At 52.9% G+C, this 20,306-nt stretch overlaps 1 protein-coding gene across 1 annotated transcript in view; it reads right to left on the bottom strand.

Moving 5' to 3' along the window:
- Window positions 1–11,390: 11,390 nt before the first annotated feature.
- The window catches only part of ACVR2A (activin A receptor type 2A), a 100,899-nt gene continuing 91,983 nt past the window's right edge, over window positions 11,391–20,306 (bottom strand). Inside the window, exons 6-11 of the mRNA XM_038751126.1 lie at window positions 19,434–19,577; window positions 18,075–18,220; window positions 16,062–16,176; window positions 12,826–12,964; window positions 12,583–12,713; window positions 11,391–12,278 (exon numbers count right to left, since the gene is read on the bottom strand). Of these exons, the coding sequence (XP_038607054.1) occupies window positions 12,084–12,278; window positions 12,583–12,713; window positions 12,826–12,964; window positions 16,062–16,176; window positions 18,075–18,220; window positions 19,434–19,577 (870 nt within the window). The 3' untranslated portion in view covers window positions 11,391–12,083. The remainder of the gene's footprint in view (window positions 12,279–12,582; window positions 12,714–12,825; window positions 12,965–16,061; window positions 16,177–18,074; window positions 18,221–19,433; window positions 19,578–20,306) is intronic.

The following is a 20,306-nucleotide window of genomic DNA, read 5'->3' as shown; positions in this document are numbered from 1 at the left end:
CCAACGGGACCGTTTTACACTCTGCCCGAGTCCGACTTGCCCTTAGTTAGATTTCAGCACGCCTGCAGCGGAAAGTGGCAGAAAATTAGGTTTCGTTCTCGCTTTTCATCCGGTTCGCATTCACAAGCTTGGAGGGCGGAGTGCAAATTCTACCGTGCCGCCTCTGCTAAAATCACACCCCCCCTAATCCGGGCAGCCTGTTTCGAGTTAATTCATTTTCCCACGTGAGAAATAGTGCTTTTCTAAGGGGGCCTACCTTCTCCTTCAGAAGAGGAAAGTCCCCATTGCGTTTACGTTCTGTCCTCGGCGGTTCTTCCGCCTTCAGCTGAGGCAGAAGGAAGCGAGACGGCCCAGAACGGGAAGCACCGGAACGGGCAGGGGGAAAGAGCGGCTGCTCGGCGATGGCTCTGTTGTCGCTCGAACCCCGAAGATTCAAAACAGGGTGAGCGCGGCGGGTTCTGAGCCGGGTTTTCCTCTGCCCGGCGGCCGGGCTGCCCCGTTTCAGGGGACAAAAAGAAAACTAACGGAAAGCACGCACGTAGCCCCATAAATTAAAAACAACACAGCCCCTTTCCGTGGGAAAATCGGGAAAGGGTTTGACCTAGTGGGGAAACGTCGAAGGAATGTCGCGTTATTCCTTCGGTCATCGGAGACAGTTACCTACAAGAAAACAGACTGAAGATTATTTATTTTGTGGGCCGAATTTTTGTAAATCAAGGAGCCGCGGCCCTGTTTTCCATTAGTTGCGGTGATAACAGATTGGGGGGCGGGCGGCTCGTTGGGCGGGTTGTCTCCCTGCCGGCCCGGTGGGATGCTGCTCAATTCCTCCCCATCCCTGGCGCTCCAGGGAAAGGAGAGGAGGCTGGAAGAGGCAAGGAGGATCGAGCGTCCGGCCTGGGCTCGGGAATGACCTTGTTGGCCCAAGATGGGCTGGGAGGGGAACGGATAAAAGTTGTGGACTACTAGTTCATGGGGGAGGTAGGTGGGCAGGAGAAGGGAGACGGGCATTAAAGGGCAAAAGGCTCCTTGAGGAGAAAGGAAAAAATAATCCCACATAAAATGAGGATTCCATCCTCCAGAAACAAACAGGGCCAGTGGAAGCAAGTGTGAAAGGCAAACAAACCCAGCCCTCTCCAAGGATTGTGCGGGATCCAGCCACTTTACGCTATCCAGGCTGTGAGCCCACTGTTGGGTAGGGACCGTCTCTATATGTTGCCAACTTGTACTTCCCAAGCGCTTAGTACAGTGCTCTGCACACAGTAAGCGCTCAATAAATACGATTGATTGATTGATTGATCCAGGCCGGCTCGCCACCCCCAACCGTGCACAAAAAGAGCTGTTAAGCAGCTCGGAGCATGTTTTCTTCCATTAAAACAGGCAGTCATGATAATTCTCATATTTGTTAAGCCCTTCCTACGCAGCGTGGCTTAGGGAAAAGAGCACAGGAGTCAGAGGTCGTGGGTTCTAATCCCCGCTCTGCCACTTGTCAGCTCAGATCTTGAGCAAACCACTTCACTTCTCTCTCCCTCAGTTACCTCATCTGTAAAATGGGGATTAAGACTGTGAGCCCCCCTGTGCGACAACCCTTGTGTCTACCCCAGCGCTTAGAAGAGTGCTTGGCACATAGTTTTGTTTTGTTGTCTGTCTCCCCTTCTAGCCTGTGAGCCTGTTGTTGGGTAGGGACTGTTTCCATCTGCTGCCCATTTGTTCTTTCCCAAGTGCTTAGCCCAGTGCTCTGCACACAGTAAGCGCTCAATAAATACGATTGAATGAATAGTAATCACGTAAATGCCATCATTATTATTATTATTATGTGTCAAGGACTCCTGCCGATTGCTGAAGCAAAAACAATATGATTAGATGGTGCTCAGTCTAGGGGGGGAGGGTGAACCAGTATTGAATCCCCATGTTACAGAGAAGCAGCGTGGCTCAGTGGGAAGAGCCCGGGCTTTGGAGTCAGAGGTCATGGGTTCAAATCCGGGCTCCGCCACTTGTCTGCTGTGTGACTTTGGGCAAGTCACTTCACTTCTCTGGGCCTCAGTTACCTCATCTGGGAAATGGGGATTAAGACTGTGAGCCCCACGTGGGACGAGCTGATCACCTTGTAACCTCCCCAGTGCTTACAGCAGTGCTTTACACAAAGTAAGCGCTTAATAAATGCCATCATTATTATTATTATTATTATTCTCTGGGCCTCAGTTACCTTATCTGTAAAATGAGGATTAAGACTGTGAGCCCCACGTGGGACAACCTGATCACCTTATAACCTCCCCAACACTTAGAACAGTGCTTTGCACATAGTAAGCGCTTAATAAATGCCATCATCATTATTATTATAAGGAAACTGAGGCACAGGTGGAGCAGAAGTCACATGGCAGGCAAGTCACGGAGCCGGGGTTAGATCTCCTGACCTATAGGGCCGTGCTCTTTCTACTAATGATGATGACAGCATTTTTTATTAAGCGCTTACTATGTGCAAAACACTTTTCTAAGCGCTGGGGAGGTTACAAGTTGATCAGCTTGTCCCACAAGGGGCTCAGTCTTCATCCCCATTTTACCGATGAGGGAACTGAGATCCAGAGAAGTGAAGTGACTTGCCCAAAGTCACACAGCTGACAGCTGGCGGAGCTGGGATTTGAACCCGTGACCTCTGACTCTAAAGCCCGGGCTCTTTCCACTGAGCCACGCTGCTTTTCTAGGCCAGACAGGAGAAGCAGCAGAGGAAAGAGCCCGGGCTGGGAGTCAGAGGACCTGGGTTCTAATCCTGCCTCCACCGCTTGGGCAAGTCATGTCTCTGTGCCTCAGTTCCCTCCTCTGCAAAATGAGGATTCGATCCCTTTTCTCCCTCCTGCTTATGACTGTGAGCCCCGTGCGGAACCTGACTATATTGTGTCTTCTCCAGCGTTCAGTACAGTGGTTCACAAACAATACGTGCTCAACGGGAGCAGCATGGCTTAGTGGGCAGAGTGTCAGCCTGGGGCTCAGAAGGTTGTAGGCTCTTATGTGAGCTCTACCCCATCTGCTGGGTGACCTTGGGCCAATCACTTCACTTCTCTGTGCCTCAGTTCCCTCAACCTGTAAAATGGGGAATGAGACTGTGAGCCCCAGGTGGGATACGGACGATAATCATCATCATAATAATGGCATTTATTAAGTGCTTCCTATGTGCAAAGCACTCTTCTAAGCGCTGGGAAGGTTACAGGGTGATCAGGTTGTCCCACGGGGGGCTCACGGTCTTCATCCCCATTTAACAGATGAGGGAACTGAGGCCCAGAGAAGTGAAGTGACTTGCCCAAAGTCACACAACTGACAAGTGGCAGAGCCGGCATTAGAATAATAATAACGGCATTTATTAAGCGCTATGTGCAAAGCACTGTTCTAAGTGCTGGGGAGGTTACAGGGTGAACAGGTTGTCCCATGGGGGGCTCACAGTCTTCATCCCCATTTTACAGATGAGGTAACTAAGGCCCAGAGAAGTGAAGGGAATTGCCTAAAATCACACAGCTGACAAATGGTGGGGTCGGGATTTGAACTCATGACCTCTGACTCCAAAGCCCGGGCTCTTTCCACTGAGCCACGCTGCTTCTCAGGTAGCTCAACATAGTATAGCATACTACTCTATATAGTCATTAAGCATATTAAGTATTAAGCGTAGTAATAGCTTAACAAATACGATTATTATATACCACCATTATTACTTTTGATTAAATCCCACAGCACCTTGGGCCCACCTGGAACTGATCAAAGAGACGGCAGACAGAAGACCAGTAATAATTTAATGATGGTATTTATCAAGCACTTACTATGTGCCAAGCACTGTTCTAAGCACTGGAGAGGATATAAGGTGAGCAGATTGTCCTATAGTCTTCATCCCCATTTTCCAGATGAGGGAACTGAGGCACAGAGAAGTGAAGTGACTGGCCCAAAGTCACCCAGCTGACAGCTGGCAGAGCTGGGATTTGAACCCACAACCTCTGACTCCCAAGCCCGTTAAACCATTAATAATGGGATTTGTTAAGCCATTACTAGTAGGCGTCAAGCACTGTTCCAGAGAAGCAGCGTGGCTCAGTGGAAAGAGCCCGGGCTTTGGAGTCAGAGGTCGTGGGTTCGAAACCCGGCTCCGCCACAAGTCTGCTGTGTGACCTTGGGCAAGTCACTTCACTTCTCTGAGCCTCCGTTCCCTCATCTGTAAAAATGGGGATTAAGACTGTGAGCCCCAAGTGGGACAACCTGATCACCTTGTATCCCCCCCAGCGCTTAGAACAGTGCTTGGCACATAGTAAGCGCTTAACAAATGTCATCATTATTATTATTATTACTGTGCTTAACACTGAATTACTCATACCCCAGCGCTTAGAACAGTGCTTTGGCACATAGAAAGCAATGAATAAATGCCCTCGTTTTTATTGCTATTAATAAAATAAAAGGGAAAGAGAAGAAGGGGCGAAGGGGCCCCGCATCGCCGCACTGCGCTAAACGCTGGGGGCCGCTCCCGACGCCTACCCGCCAGACGGACCCGACTTCCGGCTTCCGGCGCCCGACTTCCGGCTCCACACTTCCGCTTCCGGCCGGCCTGGCCTCTCCCCTCACTTCCGGCCCAGGAGCCCGCCCGCCCACCCGCCGGGAGGTCTCGCGAGATCAAGGCGTGAACCGCCCCGCGGCCGACCGATCTCGCGAGAGCAGGGCCGTCTGGGCGGGGCCGGAGGGCAATCCAGGCCAGTCCGCAGTGAATTAAAATCACCGCCGGATGGATGGCATCATTCATTCATTCATTCATTCATTCATTCATTCATTCATCCATCCATCCATCCATCCATCCATCCATCCATCCATCCATCCATCCATCCATCCATCCATCCATCCATCCATCCATCCATCCATCCATCCATCCATCCATCCATCCATCCATCCATCCATCCCTCCCTCCCTCCCTCCCTCCCCCACATATCTGCTGTGTGACCTTGGGCAAGTCATTTCCTTCTGTGTGCCTCAGTTCCCTCATCTGTAAAATGGGGATTAAGACTGTGAGCCCCCCGTGGGACAACCTCATATCCTTGTGTTCCCCCGAGCGCTTATAGAGCAGTGCTTTGCACATAGTAAGCGCTTAACAAATACCAACATTATTATTATTATTCATTCATTCCCTCATTCATTCATTCACTCATATTTATTGAGCACATACTGTGTGCACAGCACCGTATTAAGCGCTTGGGAAGTCCAAGTTGGCAACAGATAGAGACGGTCCCTCCCCAACAGTGGGCTCACAGTCTAGAAGGGGGAGACAGACAACAAAATGGAACATATTAACAAAATAAAATAGAATAAATATGTACGAGTAAAAGGGCATTCATTCATCCATTCATTCAATCACATTTATTGAGCGCTCACTGTGTGCAGAGCACTGCACTAAGCGCTTGGGAAGGACAAGTCGGCAACATACAGAGACGGTCCCTACCCAACAGCGGGCTCACATCCAGGAGGGGGAGACAGACGACAAAACATATTAGCAAAATAGAATAAATATGTACAAATAAAAGAGTAATAAATGCATACAAACATATATCCATCTATACAGGTGCTGTGGGAAGGGGAAGGAGGTAGGGCGGGGGGGATGGGGAGGGGGAGAGGAAAGAGGGGGCTCAGTGTGGGAAGGCCTCCTGGAGGAGGTGAGCTCTCAGTAGGGCTTTGAAGGTGATTGCAATCGAGTCACTCATTCATTCACTCATTCAATCGTATTTATTGAGCGCTTACTGTGTGCAGAGCACTGTGCTAAGCGCTTGGGAAGGACAAGTTGGAAGTGGTGTTGTGGTGGCGGGCAGGGGGTGCTGCCCTCTGCTGGTCAGCCTGCAGAATGCGCATCCGGGAGAGTCACTGACTGCTGCTCTCTAATAATAATAATAATAATAATAATAATACTGGCATTTGTTAAGTGCTTATAATAATAATAATAATAATAATACTGGCATTTGTTAAGTGCTTATAATAATAATAATAATACTGGCATTTGTTAAGTGCTTATAATAATAATAATAATACTGGCATTTGTTAAGCGCTTACTATGTGCCAAGCACTGTTCTAAGCACTGGGGAGGATACAAGGTATATATGTATATATGTTTGTACGTATTTATTACTCTTATTTGCACGTATTTATTCTGTTTCTTTTATTTTCTTAATATGTTTTGTTTTGTTGTCTGTCTCCCCCTTGTAGACTGTGAGCCCGCTGTTGGGTAGGGACCGTCTCTATTTGTTGCCAACTTGGACTTCCCAAGCGCTTAGTGCAGTGCTCTGCACATAGTAAGCGCTCAATAAATGCGACTGAATGAATTAATGAATGGATACAAGGTGATCAGGTTGTCCCACGGGGGGCTCACAGTCTTCATCCCCATTTCACAGATGAGGGAACTGAGGCCCAGAGAAGTGAAGTGACTTGCCCAAGGTCACACAGCAGATGTGGTGGAGCCGGAATTAGAACCCATGACCTCAAACTCCCAAGCCCAGGCTCTTTCCACTGAGCCACACTGCTTCTCTGGAACAGTGCTTGACACCTACTAAGAGGCTAAAAAATACTCTTATTTATTTTACTTGTACATATTTACTATTCTATTTATTTTGTTAATAATGGGTATATAGCTTTATTTCTATTTATTCTGATGACTTGACCCCTGTCTGCATGTTTCGTTTTGTTGTCTGTCCCCCCCTTCTAGCCTGTGAGCCCGTTGTTGGGTAGGGACCGTCTCTAGATGTTGCCAACTTGTACTTCCCAAGCGCTTAGTACAGTGCTCTGCACACAGTAAGTGCTCAATAAATACGATTGAATGAATAGGGACCGTCTCTAGATGTTGCCGACTTGGACTTACCAAGCGCTTAGTACAGTGCTCTGGGCAAGCCACTTCACTTCTCTGGGCCTCAGTTCCCTCATCTGTAAAATGGGGCTAAAGACCGTGAGCGCCCCGTGGGAGCAACTGATCACCTTGTAACCTCCCCAGCGCTTAGAACAGCGCTGTGCACATAGTAAGCGCATAGAGAAGCAGCGTGGCTCAGTGGAAAGAGCCCGGGCTCTGGAGTCAGAGGTCATGGGTTCAAATCCTGGCTCCGCCACTTGTCAGCTGGGTGACTTTGGGCGAGTCACTTCACTTCCCTCATCTGTAAAATGGGGATGAAGACTGTGAGCCCCCCCACGTGGGACAACCTGATCACCTTGTATCCTCCCCAGCGCTTAGAACGGTGCTTTGCGCGTAGTAAGAAATGCCATTATTATTATTATTATTATTATTATTATAGTAAGCGCTTATCATCATCATCCAAAGTAGCGTCACACTCACGTTTTGCGTTGGGCTCTTTCAGGCACGAGGGAGGAAGATGAGGGAGGAGGAAGGCACAGACGGCTCAGGGCCGCGCCACTTCTCCTTCCCGCCGGGATTCTCCTGGTTAGGCTCCTGGCCCGGAGCCCCGTCCCTCCCAACTCTGAGAAAAAAGGAAAAGGAAAAGATTTTGCTCCCCCCGGCCCTCCAATCTTCGGTCCTTCCTAGGGTCCAGTCGGCCGCTATAATAGGAAGAATAATAATAATTTGTTAAGCGCTCTGGGCCTCACACTGTATTAAGCAGCGTGTTTTAGAGAAGCAGCGTGGCTCAGTGGAAAGAGCCCTGGCCTGGTCGTGGGTTCTAATCCCGCCTCTGCCACTTGTCAGCTGGGTGACTTTGGGCAAGTCGCTTCACTTCTCTGAGCCTCAGTTCCCTCATCTGTAAAATGGGAATGAAGACTGGGAGCCCCACGTGGGACAACACGATCACCTTGTATCCCCCCACCCACCCCCCAGCGCTTAGAACAGTGCTTTATTATTTTATTATTATTATTATATGATAGACACCTAGACTGGGAGAGAAACAGATCTGAAGCAGCGAGGCTTCAGTGGAAAGAGCCCGGGCTTGGGAGTCAGAGGTTGTGGGTTCAAACCTCCGCCACATCTGCTGTGTGACCTTGGACATGTCACTTAACTTCTCTGAGCCTCAGTTACCTCTTCTGTCAAATGGGGATGAAGACTGTGAGCCCCACGTCGGGAATTCCGTTTATTCTGATGGTATTGACACCTGTCCACATGTTTTGTTTTGTTATCCGTCTCCCCCTTTTAGAACTGTGAACCCGTTGCCAATTTGTACTTCCCAAGCGCTTAGTACAGTGCTCTGCACACAGTAAGTGCTCAATAAATACAACTGGATGAATGACGTGATCACCTTGTATCCCCCCCAGCGCTTAGAACAGTGCTTTGCACATAGTAAGCGCTTAACAAACGCCATCATCATTATGATTATTATTATTAAGCAAGTGCTGGGGTGGTTACAAGCAAATCGAGTTGGACACAATCCGTGTCCCATGGGGGGCTCACAGTCTTCATCCCCATTTTGCAGGTGAGGTCACTGAGGCCCACAGAAGAGAAGTGACTTGCCCAAGGTCACACAGCTGGAGTTCAAACCCATGACCCTCGCCTGGACCACTTCTTCCTAGACTGGGAGAGACACAGATCTGAAGCAGCGTGGCTCAGTGGGAAGAGCCCGGGTTTGGGAGTCAGAGGTCATGGGTTCGAATCCCAGCTCCGCCGCTTTTCAGCTGTGTGACTTTGGGCAAGTCGCCTCACTTCTCTCATCTGCAAGATGGGGGTGAAGACCGTGAGCCTCACATGGGACAATCTGATCACCTTGTATCTCCCCCAGCGCTTAGAACAGCGCTCGGCACATAGTAAGCGCTTGACCAATACCGTCGTTATTAATGGAGACGCAGCTTGACTCAGTGGAGAGAGCCCGGGCTTGGGAGTCGGAGGTCGTGGGTTCGAATCCCGGCTCCGCCGCCTGTCAGTTGTGGGACTTTGGGCAAGTCACTTTGCTTCTCTGGGCCTCAGTTCCCTCATCCGTCAAATGGGGATGAAGACCGTGAGCCCCACGGGGGACAACCTTGATCACCTTGTCTCCCCCCATGGCGCTTAAAACAGTGCTTGGCACATACTAAGCGCTAAACAAATACTAACATTATCATTACTCCCACGCTTAGTACAGCGCTCTGCACTCAGTAAGCGCTCAATAAATACGATTGATTGATTGATGATTATTATTATTATCTGGGACTTCCAGTCCGCAGGAGGCCGGATCCCGCTCGGAGAGCAGCTCAGCAAGTTTTCTCTGCCCGGGAGCCAAAAGAAAATAAGACAAGGAGCGTGAGCCCGCCGCGGGACAACCTGATCACCTTATAACCTCCCCGGCGCTCAAAACAGTGCTTTGCACATAGTAAGCGCTTAAAAAATGCCATCATTAAGAGAAAACAAGACAAGACGGACAGACACCGCACTGGCACACCATCCAGTAGTCACTTGTTTTTTTATTTAACTCTGGGGTCGGGAAGAGCATACATTTTCTTTGTACAATATTTAACAATCACTTTTTTTTTTTTTTCCTCCAGGGTAGGGCCTTTTTTTTTTTTTATTCGTTTTTCCTCTTTTTTTTGATACTTGCAAAAAAAAAAGAGAGCAAGTACAGTTTGACAGTAGTACAATATCCTGTGCCCCAAAACACCGACAAGAAATACAGAGAATAAAGCTAAAATAATCGCTTACCAAGGTTCTGAAGAGGTAACAAATAGCATATGGATCGAGACCGCGTAAAAACGTACTGCTGGTTGGATATCTGAGGTAAACGATGGTCAATTGAGAGATGCTACTTTCCCGGTTTGCCCGTAAACCGGTCAACGATCTAACGCACGACAGTCCAAATGTTCCTAAAAAGTAATCCGTTAAAAAGGTAAAAAAGAGAAACCGGGAGGGTCTGGAGGAGCCACCTCCCCTAAAATGATAATAATCAGCAGTTCGTTTTTTCAGTGAACTCGGGGAGGGGGGAGAGCGCGCGAAGTGGGCCTTTCGTCCCCAACTCTATCTCGAGGCGACGCGAAGCTTTGTTTTCGTCCCAGAAAAGTCGCCTGACGCGCCGGGAAAGAAAGATAAAGGAAAGAAATCCACGCCGCGGGGATCTGGGGATCGAATTCCGAAAAAGCGTTCGCGGATCATCTTATTTCTCTCCCGCTCTGCGTTTTCCACCCGCCGCCATGAAGGCCGGCGCAAATTGAGGGAGCGACAGTGGGGAGGTACAGCCTCCGGTGTGGAATTCAAAAGGTACCTAGAATACAAAGAGGAGTCACACTTCACATGCTCACAACTGCCTAAAGCGTCTAATCGGGAGGAGCGGCCGAGGCCGCCGGGAAGGCCGGATCCCCCCGGCCCGTCCCTCCGGCGGCGGGAAACCGAGGCCCCCGCGGGAAGGGGGAAACGGCAACACGACTAGGTATCGGGACGGGGTCACTGCACCATTCTCACGTCACTGATTAGAAAAAGGGTCGGACCACCGACGTCGTTTTCCAAAGGATACATCGTAAAATCGGCTAGCTACGGTGAGTACGACGCCCCGGATTCCTTAAAAAAAAAAACGGCTTTCCCCTCCCGCGAAGACCGAGGGGCGTCGGCGGGGAGGGCGGGCATCCCCCGCTGCCGACGGCCCACCCGGGGCGGGAAGCGCGATTCCCCAGCGGACTCCGCCCTCGCCTCCAGATCCCGTCCCCCCCCCCGGCGTTCTTCCCGTTCATTCCCTAACCTTGATCCGTTCCCAGAGATTAAGTGCATATTCTACGTAAAATGTAGCGTCTTGGGTGTGGGCTGAGAACCGGCTGAAGATAACTTATTCACAGTGAGTTCCTGATCGTGACGATTAAAAAATTCCTTTAAAAAACCTAACGCGGGATTTTTAAGAAATGACCCGACGAAGCGTGCGCTCGTCTAATACTGGCTGGCGGTTCGGCCGCGGAGCGTTATTTTAGGAAAAGACGCCGATTCCGGGCAACGGTCTGACCGCGTTCTTCCTAGGGTGGCGGTGGGTCTTCCCCGGCCCGTCGACTCTTCTCCGCTTCCGCGCGTGGAAGGCGGCGACGGCATCCCGAGCCCGACGTCCTAAACCGGCGACGACGGCGCGGTTTTCCGCTTACCTACGCTCCACGGGTTACCTCGGGATCGGGATTGCATATTTCGAGTTGTTAAGCGTGACGGGCTGTCCCTGATTTTTGTTCTGGAGCGGTGACATCCTACCAGGAAGCGCAGCCCCCTTAGTCTCGGCGCGGGAGAGGGGGAGGAATTCCGGCCCGACCCGTATTTCCCGCTATCCCTCGGACCCAGCCGACCCGAGGTGGAGCGAGGAAATGCGGTGCCGGGGCGGGGGGGAAAAGCCGGCCCGAAGCCGGGAAACCCGGAGGACTGGGATCGCCGCGTCCAGGAACGGGGCGACTCGCGGCCGGTCGCTTCCCCCGGGTGGCCTGGCGCCTTCCCCGCCCTTGAAATAACACCGGGCGTTGGTACTGCGTCATTACAAAAACACGGATCGGTTTATTATTCAAATCTGTTAGTGTTTTCAACCTTATAATTTAGCAACCGTGGAACTGAGGTATACCTTGTTGAGGGAGGTTAGAGTAATGCTTGGAAGCCTCTTTTAAATGTATCCCACTCTGATTACTTGTTGTTTATGTACACGGAACAGCAGCACACTAAACATTCACAAGCTGTGGCATATTGGCATTACAAGAGTCATTTATAGAAACACAACAGCAAATGCAATAAAAACAAGTTACCCTTTTTCTGAAATCTGAAACGAAACTCCGGTGGGTCTTTCTTTTCTCTTTTTTTCTTTTTTTTTTTTTCCCCGATTTAAAAAAAATAGCAGTAGTTCATTTAAGGAATCAGTCTCTCCGGACGGACGTTTTAAGAAACCCGACGTCGGTTCCGCAACCCTCGCTCTGTCCCGGCGCCGCGGGCTCCTTCGCGCGCCTCTCCCTCGCCGTCCGTCCCCTTCGAGCCTGCCGCTTCTCCGCGGGACCCGGGCCGCAGCCAAGACGGCCGCCTTACCGTCCTTCCCGAAAGTCCGCTGGCTCCTCGCGGGGTCCCCGGAAATCCGGCGGCTCGGAGTCCGTTGCTCGGGGCCGGGCGGGAGGAGGAGGAGGAGGAGGAGAGGGAGGAGGAGGAGGAAAGGGGCGGGGAGGCGGGGTGACCGCCGCACCTATCATAGGCTGGACTCTTTGGGAGGAAAGTCAACGTTTGTCACCATGGTGACCACTGTCACAATGTCCTCTGTGGTGATAATACTTGTGAGTCTCTGCATCTGGCCGATCCGCTCTTCCACGCAGCCGGCCGACAGGCGGGCTTCTGCGTCGTGATCCCAGCACTCCTCTATGGTCTCACAGAGCATGGCCATCCCCTGGAGTGAGGCAAGCCAGAGCGCCACGCGTTCGCACCTGGGTCTGCCCGGGTGCGGGTCTGCGGGTGTCGCGGGGTTGGGGGGCTGATAGTCCCATTGTGGCCGGATGCCTGTTGGCCCCTTCCTGAAATCCCCCCACACCCGCCGCCTCGAACGGAAGCCGGCTAGTTCCCCTATGGCCGGCGTCCTCCCGCCCCCCGGGCCCGGGGCCTTCCCGCAATCCCCGGTGAGCGCCTTCGGGAATCTCAGGCGGAGGCGCCCCCGCCGCCGGACGGCCCCCCCGGAGCCCCCCCGCGCGACTCACGGCGTGTTTCTGCCAGCACTCCCTCAGAACGGGCCGCTTCTTTTTGTGCACCACCACCTCCTGCATGTCTTCCAGGGACGGGTGCTGGCCGATCTCCTCCTCGAAGGGCAGCATGTACTCGTCCACGGGGCCTGCCGGCCCAACGGGGGGAGTCCCGTGAGCTCCCCCGGCCCCCCGCGCGGCCCCGGCCCCCCGCCCCCCGGGCCCCCGCGGCTCCCCCGGGCCCCCGCGGCCCCCGCTCACCGTCTGCGGCGGTGCAGCGGGAGGCCAGCTCCCAGAGCACCAGCCCCGTGGCGTACATGTCTATCCGCAGAAAGGCGTCCCTCTGGAAGTTGATGGCGCCCTCCAGCACCTCCGGGGCCATGTAGCGGCGCGTCCCCACCTGGGGGGGAGAGGACCACCTGTTCCGGGGGGTTGGCTGGCGCCGTCTCCCGAGCCAGGCCCCGCGGAGGTGGGGTCTCCCGCCCGAGGCCGGGAACCAAGGGGCTCAGGTCCGGTGCCCAGCCCGGCGGGCCGCTTTAACCCGGAACTTCAACGGTTGGCTGTCCCTCCGACGGCTTCTTCCCCCCGGCGGCTCTGGCCTAAAAGATCCCTCCTTCGACCCTCCGGTCATCAACCCCTCTCCCGCCTACCGTTCCTCTTCAAATTCCTCGGGCGAGTTGCCTCCACCTGCTGCCTCGGGTTCGTCTCCTCCGATTCCCTCCCTGGCTTCCTCCGATCGGGCTTCCGCCCCCGCCGCTCCAGGGAAACCACCCTCTCAGGGGTCACCGATGGTCTCCTCCTTGCCAAACCCAACGGCCTCGACTCCGTCATCATCATCAATCGTATTTATTGAGCGCTTACTATGCGCAGAGCACTGTACTAAGCGCTTGGGAAGTACAAATTGGCAACATATAGAGACAGTCCCTACCCAACAGTGGGCCTGATCCTCCTCCACCTCTCGGCTGCTTTTGACGCTACGGACCTCTCCCTTCTCACTGACACTGCCCTCTCCTGCTTCTCCTCCTATCTCTCCGGCCGTTCATTCCCAGTCTCCTTCGTGGGCTCCTCCTCCACTTCCCACCCCCTGGCTGTGGGGATCCCTCAAGGTTCAATTCTGGATCACTGCCTATTTTCCATCTCTACCCACTCCCTTGGAGAACTCATTCGCCCCCATGGCTTCGGGTACCACCTCTTGAGGATGATTCCTGGACTGAGCCCCCTTTTTCCTCTCCTCATTCATTCATTCATTCAATCGTATTTATTGAGCACTTACTGTGTGCAGAGCACTGTACTAAGCGCTTGGGAAGTACAAGCTGGCAACATATAGAGAGGGTCCCTACCCAACAGCGGGCTCACAGTCTAGAAGGGGGAGACGGACAACAAAACAAAACATATTAACAAAATAAAATAAATATGTCCCTATCTCCCCTGCCCTACCTCCTTCCCCTCCCCACAGCACCTGTAATATGTTTGCACAGATTTATTACTCGATTTATTCATTCATTCATTCAAACGTATTTATTGAGCGCTTACTGTGTGCGGAGCACTGGACTAAGCGGCTTGGGAAGTACAAGTTGGCAACATATAGAGACGGTCCCTACCCAACAGTGGGCTCACAGTCTAGAAGGGGGAGATAGAGAACAAAACATATTAAAAAAATAAAATAAATAGAATAAATATGTACAAATAAAATCAATCAATAAATAGAGTAATAAATATGTACAAACATATATACATATATACAGGTGCTGTAGGGAGGGGAAGGAGGATTTATTTTACTTGTACATATTTACTGTTCTATTTAGTTCAGGATGTGCATCTATTCATTCATTCATTCAATCGCATTTATTGAGCGCTTACTGTGTGCAGAGCACTGCACTAAGCGCTTGGGAAGTACAAGTCGGCAACATAGAGATGGTCCCTACCCGACATCGGGCTCACAGTCTAGCTTTAATCCTATTTGTTCTGACGACGTGACACCCGTCCACATGTTTTGTTTTGTCGTCTGCCTCCCTCTTCCAGCCTGTGAGCCCGCTGTCGGGTAGGGCCCGTCTCTATCTGTGGCCGACTTGGACTTCCCAAGCGCTTAGTACGGTGCTCTGCACACAGTAAGGGCTCAATAAATACGATCGAACGAATTCCCAAATCTCCATCTCCAGCCCTGGTGTCTCTCCCTCTCCGCAGTCCCTCATCTCTTCCTACCTTCAAGGCATCTCTCCTTGGATTTTCCGCCAACCCTTCAGATTTCACGTGTCCAAAACAGAGCTCCTTATCTGCCCGCCCAAAACCTGATGTCCCCCTAACTTTCCCATGACAGTGGACGGCACCGTCCTTCCAAGCCCGTCACCTTGGCGTCATCCTCAACTCAATCCACACGTTCAATCTGTCGCTGGATCCCGTTGGCTCAACCTTCCCGGCATCCCTAAAATCTCGCCTCTCCTCGCCATCTAAACTGTTACCACATCGATCCAAGCACTGATCCTATCTCGCCTCCTCGCCGGCCTCCCTGCCTCCTGCCTCTCCCCACTCCAGCCAGGATCATTCACTTCGCTCTGCTGCCGGGAGGATTTTTCTACAGAGACGTTGGGGCCAGGTTTCCCCACTCCTCAAGGACCTCCCGGGGTTGCCCGTCCACCCGTGCGCGGAGCGGAAACTCCTTACCGTCGGCTTTAGAGCGCTCCATCACCTCTCCTCCTACGTCCCTGCCGCTCTCCTACCCCCAACCAGCCTGGACGCTCCGCTCCTCTGCTGCCAACCTACTCTCTTTACCTCCATCTCACCTTTCTTGCCGCTGACCTCTTACCCCCATCCCGCCCGTGAGCGGTACGGGGGGGAAGACAGGACGTGCAGAGGCCAACGGTCCGAGCTCTGTTCGTGCAGCCCAGCGCCCGGGGGCGGGACGGGGGCGAGCTGGGAGGGGAATCGACCGGCCGCAGCCGGGGACGGGGGGGCCCGCCCCAAGCTCGGTCCCCTGCTGCTCCTCGGGGGCGGCGGATGCCAAGAGGACTTTCGGGGGGGTCTCGGCCCACCCGCCTGACGGGGCTCGGGCCCCCGGACTGCCGTCTTATCCCGGTGGCCCCGGAGTCTCGCTCGCGTCTGGCCAGACGGCCCCCCGCGGGAAGGGAAGTCGGATTTCCAAGCCGGGACAAAGCTGCCTCCGTTTTCTCTCTTGCCCCCACGGCGGGCTGAGCGCAGCTGGACGCAGTGGGGGGTGGCGAGGTCAGACGGACCCCCGCAAGCCCCCCAGTTCCTGGCTTGGGTCCCCCAGCCCCGTTGGAGGGAAGGCCTCTCTCCGCTGCCCCTCTCCTTTCCTGCGCCTCCTCGCCCATGCTGGGGCCTGACCCTTTACAAACACATCCCCTGTAAGCGCTCGATAGACGCCACCGAATGAACGAATCGATGGTTTTCTCTCCAAAGTAGATTCCGGGGGAACGGGACAAGGCGGGGAGGGCCGGGGCCCGGCCTCCCCGCGGCCCGGGAAAATCGGACGGCCTTACCTGGCCGTGGGTGTCGCCCGCGGATTTTCCAGCCTCGAACTTGAGCGCCAGCCCGAAGTCGGCAATGCAGGCTGTCAGGTTGTTTTTCAGCAGCACGTTTTTACTTTTGATATCCCTGGAACGGGAAAGCAAAGACACACCTGAGTGGCGCTAGGAAGGCGAAGGTCGAGTTCTCCGGCTGGGGCGGGCAGCTCGGCTCCGGTCAGCGAGTCACGGGAAAAAACCCGCCACACGGAGAGGCTGAGTGGCTTTCCCAGGGTCGCACGGCTGACGGGTGGCGGGGTCGGGATTGGAACCCGTGACCTCGGACTGCCAAGCCCGGGCTCTTTCCCCTGAGCCACGCTGCTTCTAGTCCCGGCTCCGCCACTTGGCCGCCGTGTGACTCTGGGCAAGTCACTTAGCTTCTCTGTGCCTCGGTTCCCTCATCTGGAAAATGGGGGGCCCCACGTGGGACAATACGATCACCTTGTATCTCCCCGGGTGCTTAGAACGGTGCTTGGCACAGAGTAAGCGCCTAACGAATACCATCATTGTAAACACGACTGAATGAAGACTGTGAGCCCGCTGTTGGGTGGGGACCGTCTCTATATGTTGCCGACTTGTACTTCCCAAGCGCTTAGTACAGTGCTCGGCACACAGTAAGCGCTCAATAAATACCACTGAATGAATGAATGAATGGAGAAGGAGCGTGGCTCAGGGGAAGGAGCCCGGGCTTTAGGAGTCAGAGGTCGCGGGTTCATATCCCAGCTCCGCCAACTGTCAGGCTGGGTGACTTTGAGCAAGTCACTTCACTTCTCTGGGCCTCAGTTCCCTCATCTGTAAAATGGGGATTAAAACCGTGAGCTTCCCGTGGGACAACCTGATCACCTTGTACCTACCCCAGCGCTTAGACTAGTGCTTGGCACATCATAAGCACTTAACAAATACCATTATATTATTGACATTAATTTGTTAAAAGCTTGCTATGTGCCAAGCACTGTTCTAAGCCCTGGGGTAGATAGTAATAATAATAATAATGGCATTTATTAAGCGCTTACTAAGCTTACTATGTGCCAAGCACTGTTCTAAGCCCTGGGGTGGATAGCAATAATAATAATAATGGCATTTATTAAGCGCTTACTATGTGCAAAGCACCGTTCTAAGCACTGGGGAGGTTACAAGGTGATCAGGTTGTCCCACGGGGGGCTCACAGTCTTCATCCCCATTTTCCAGATGTGGCAACTGAGGCCCAGAGAAGTGAAGTGACTTGTCCAAAGTCACACAGCTGACAATTGGCAGAGCCGGCATTTGAACCCCTGCTCTTTCCACTGAGCCACGCTGCTTCTCGAGCTACAAGCTAGTCAGGTTGGACCCAGTCCATATGACTCTATTTCATTATTATTTATGTTAATAACAATAACAGAATTTGTTAAATGCTTACTATGTGCCAAGCACCGTTTCTAAACCCTGGGTCAGGCTGGACCCAGTCTCTGCCCCATATGGGGCTCAAAGTCTCAGTCCCCTTTTTAGGAACTGAGGCCCAGAGAAGTGAAGCGACTCGCCCAAGGTCACGCAGCAGGTGAGTGGCAGGGCCGGGATCCGAACTCAGGTCCTTCCGACTTTCAAGGCGGTGATCTTTCCTCTAGCCCACGCTGCTTCTCTCTGCTTCGCGATCTGGCGCCTAAGCTCTTTGAAAGCGGGGGAAACTCTGCCCGCGGGAGGTTCTCAGTGCTTAGTCCAGTGCTCTGCACACAGTAAGCGCTCAATAAATACGACTGATTGATTCTCAGTGGCCACGGGTCTGTATCGGACGTGCCCGCACGCACGCTACACGAATACTGTTTCGGTCTGATGGGGCTTTCGCAGAGAAAAATGAAGACTTTGGAATGGAGTACGGTTTTAATCGTAAAGCCTACCCCCTCGGGGTTTGAGGCGAATCTCTTCTCCCCGATTCCCAAACCGCGGAAGCTCCGGCCGTCTCCGTTCTCCCCCTCCGCCCGTCCCGCCGCTGGGAAAGCCAACACCGAGGCGTACCGGTGGGATATGGCAGGTTTGTGTCCCTCTTTGAGGCCCGGTATGTCCTCGTGAAGGTACGCCAGGCCTCGGGCCATCGTTTCTGCAATGTGACACAGTTCACTCCAGGAGACCACGTTCGCTTTGAGGAAATCGGTCAGCGAACCCTGAGCCGGGGGAAGAAAGAGGGTCAATCCCGCACACGGTACAGAAAAACAGAAACGCGGTGGCAAGGATCTCCCAGCGTTTACAGGAAAGGAAGGAGGCTTCCGTCGACCCCGTCCACGGGACTCGGGTCCATGGCGAGGGGCTTGGCACTGAGAGAAGCAGAACGAGGGTGGACGAGGGTCCGCACCAGGACAGCGGCTCGAGGGCCGGGTTCGAACGCGGCCCCCCACCGGAGCCGGGCCCCCAGAGAACAGGTGGGGATGGCCAGGGCCTTGGTTTTCCAACCGATCACTGCCTTGATTTTCTGCCGGTTTTCCATTATAATAATAGTAATGACGATGGCATTTATTAAGCGCTTACTACGTGAAAATAATAACGATAATAATAATAATGGCATTTATTAAGTGCTTACTACGTGAAAATAATGATCGTGATAATAATAACAATGGCATTTATTAAGCGCTTACTATGTGCAGAGCACTGTTCTAAGCGCTGGGGACTTTACAAGGTGATCAGGTTGTCCCCCGGGGGGCTCCCAGTCTTCATCCCCATTTGACAGATGAGGGAACCGAGGCCCGGAGAAGTGAAGTGACTTGCCCAAAGTCACACAGCTGACGAGTGGCGGAGCCGGGATTTGAACCCATGACCTCCGACTCCAAAGCCCGGGCTCTTTCCACTGAGCCGCGCTGCTTCTCTAACAGTGCCAAGCGCCGTTCTAAGCGCTGGGGAGGTTTACAAGGTGAGCAGGTTGTCCCCCGGGGGGCTCCCAGTCTTCATCCCCATTTGACAGATGAGGGAACCGAGGCCCGGAGAATTGAAGTGACTTGCCCCAAGTCGCACAGCTGACGAGTGGCGGAGCCGGGATTTGAACCCATGACCTCTGACACCAAAGCCCGGGCTCTTTCCGCTGAGCCACGCTGCTTCTCCCGTCATCAGTGCCCAGAAGGCAGGACGTGGGCGGCAACGGTCTCTTTGGGACCCGCTGCCCCGAAGTGACCGATAAAATCCCCCGTTTGAGGGCAGGGATTGTGTCTCCTAACTCTTCTGCGCTCTCCCGAGCGTTTAGGGCAGTGCTCCACACACAGTGGGCGCTCACTATCTACAGGGAAAGGAGGGATGAAAGCGGAAGAATCCCAAAACAACTCAAAAAGCCCCATTTTTGAGAGGAAAAACCCAAGATGACAGAGACGCTCCGGGCAAGCCGCCGCCTACCTTTTCGTGAAAGGCCGTGATCAGCCACAGATCCACGTCGATGCTGGTGCCCCTTTTCTCGGCACCGATAAACTGCAAGATGTTCTCGTGTTTCATCCCGGGCAAGCTGTAGACCTCGTACTCGTTCTGCCACGACTGTTTGTCCTGCGGTGGGAAAATGCCCCTGGGTCAACTCAACGTTCCCCGCTGAGCTAATAATAATAATAATAATGGTGGTATCTGAGCTAATAATAATAATAATGGTGGTATCAAGCGCTTACTATGTGCAAAGCACTGTTCTAAGGGGGAGGGGGGGGGATACAAGATGATCAGGTCATCCCACGTGGGTCTCACAGTCCTAATCCCCGTTTTACAGATGAGGGAACTGAGGCCCAGAGAAGTGAAGTGACTTGCCCAAGGTCACACGGCTGACAAGTGGCAGAGCTGGGATTCATTCATTCATTCAATTGTATTGACTGAGCGCTTACTGTGTGCAGAGCACTGTACTAAGCGCTTGGGAAGTCCAGGTTGGCAACATATAGAGACGGTCCCTACCCAACAGTGGGCTCACAGTCTAGATGGGGATTGTACATATTTATTTTATTTGGTTAATATGTTTTCTTTCGTTCTCTGTCTCCCCCTTCTAGCCTGTGAGCCCGCCGTTGGGTAGGGACCGTCTCTAGATGTTGCCAACTTGGACTTCCCAAGCGCTTAGTCCAGTGCTCTGCACACAGTAAGTGCTCAATAAATATGATTGAATGAATGAATGAATGAATGAACAGTGCTTTTACTATTCTATTTATTTTACTTTGTTAATACGTTTTGTTGTCTGTCTCCCCCTTCTAGACTGTGAGCCCGCCGTTGGGTAGGGACCATCTCTAGATGTTGCCAACC

The sequence above is a fragment of the Tachyglossus aculeatus genome, chromosome 9, assembly GCF_015852505.1.
Source record: "Tachyglossus aculeatus isolate mTacAcu1 chromosome 9, mTacAcu1.pri, whole genome shotgun sequence".
Lineage (NCBI taxonomy): Eukaryota > Metazoa > Chordata > Mammalia > Monotremata > Tachyglossidae > Tachyglossus > Tachyglossus aculeatus.
This window is presented reverse-complemented; position numbering and strand designations above follow the sequence as displayed.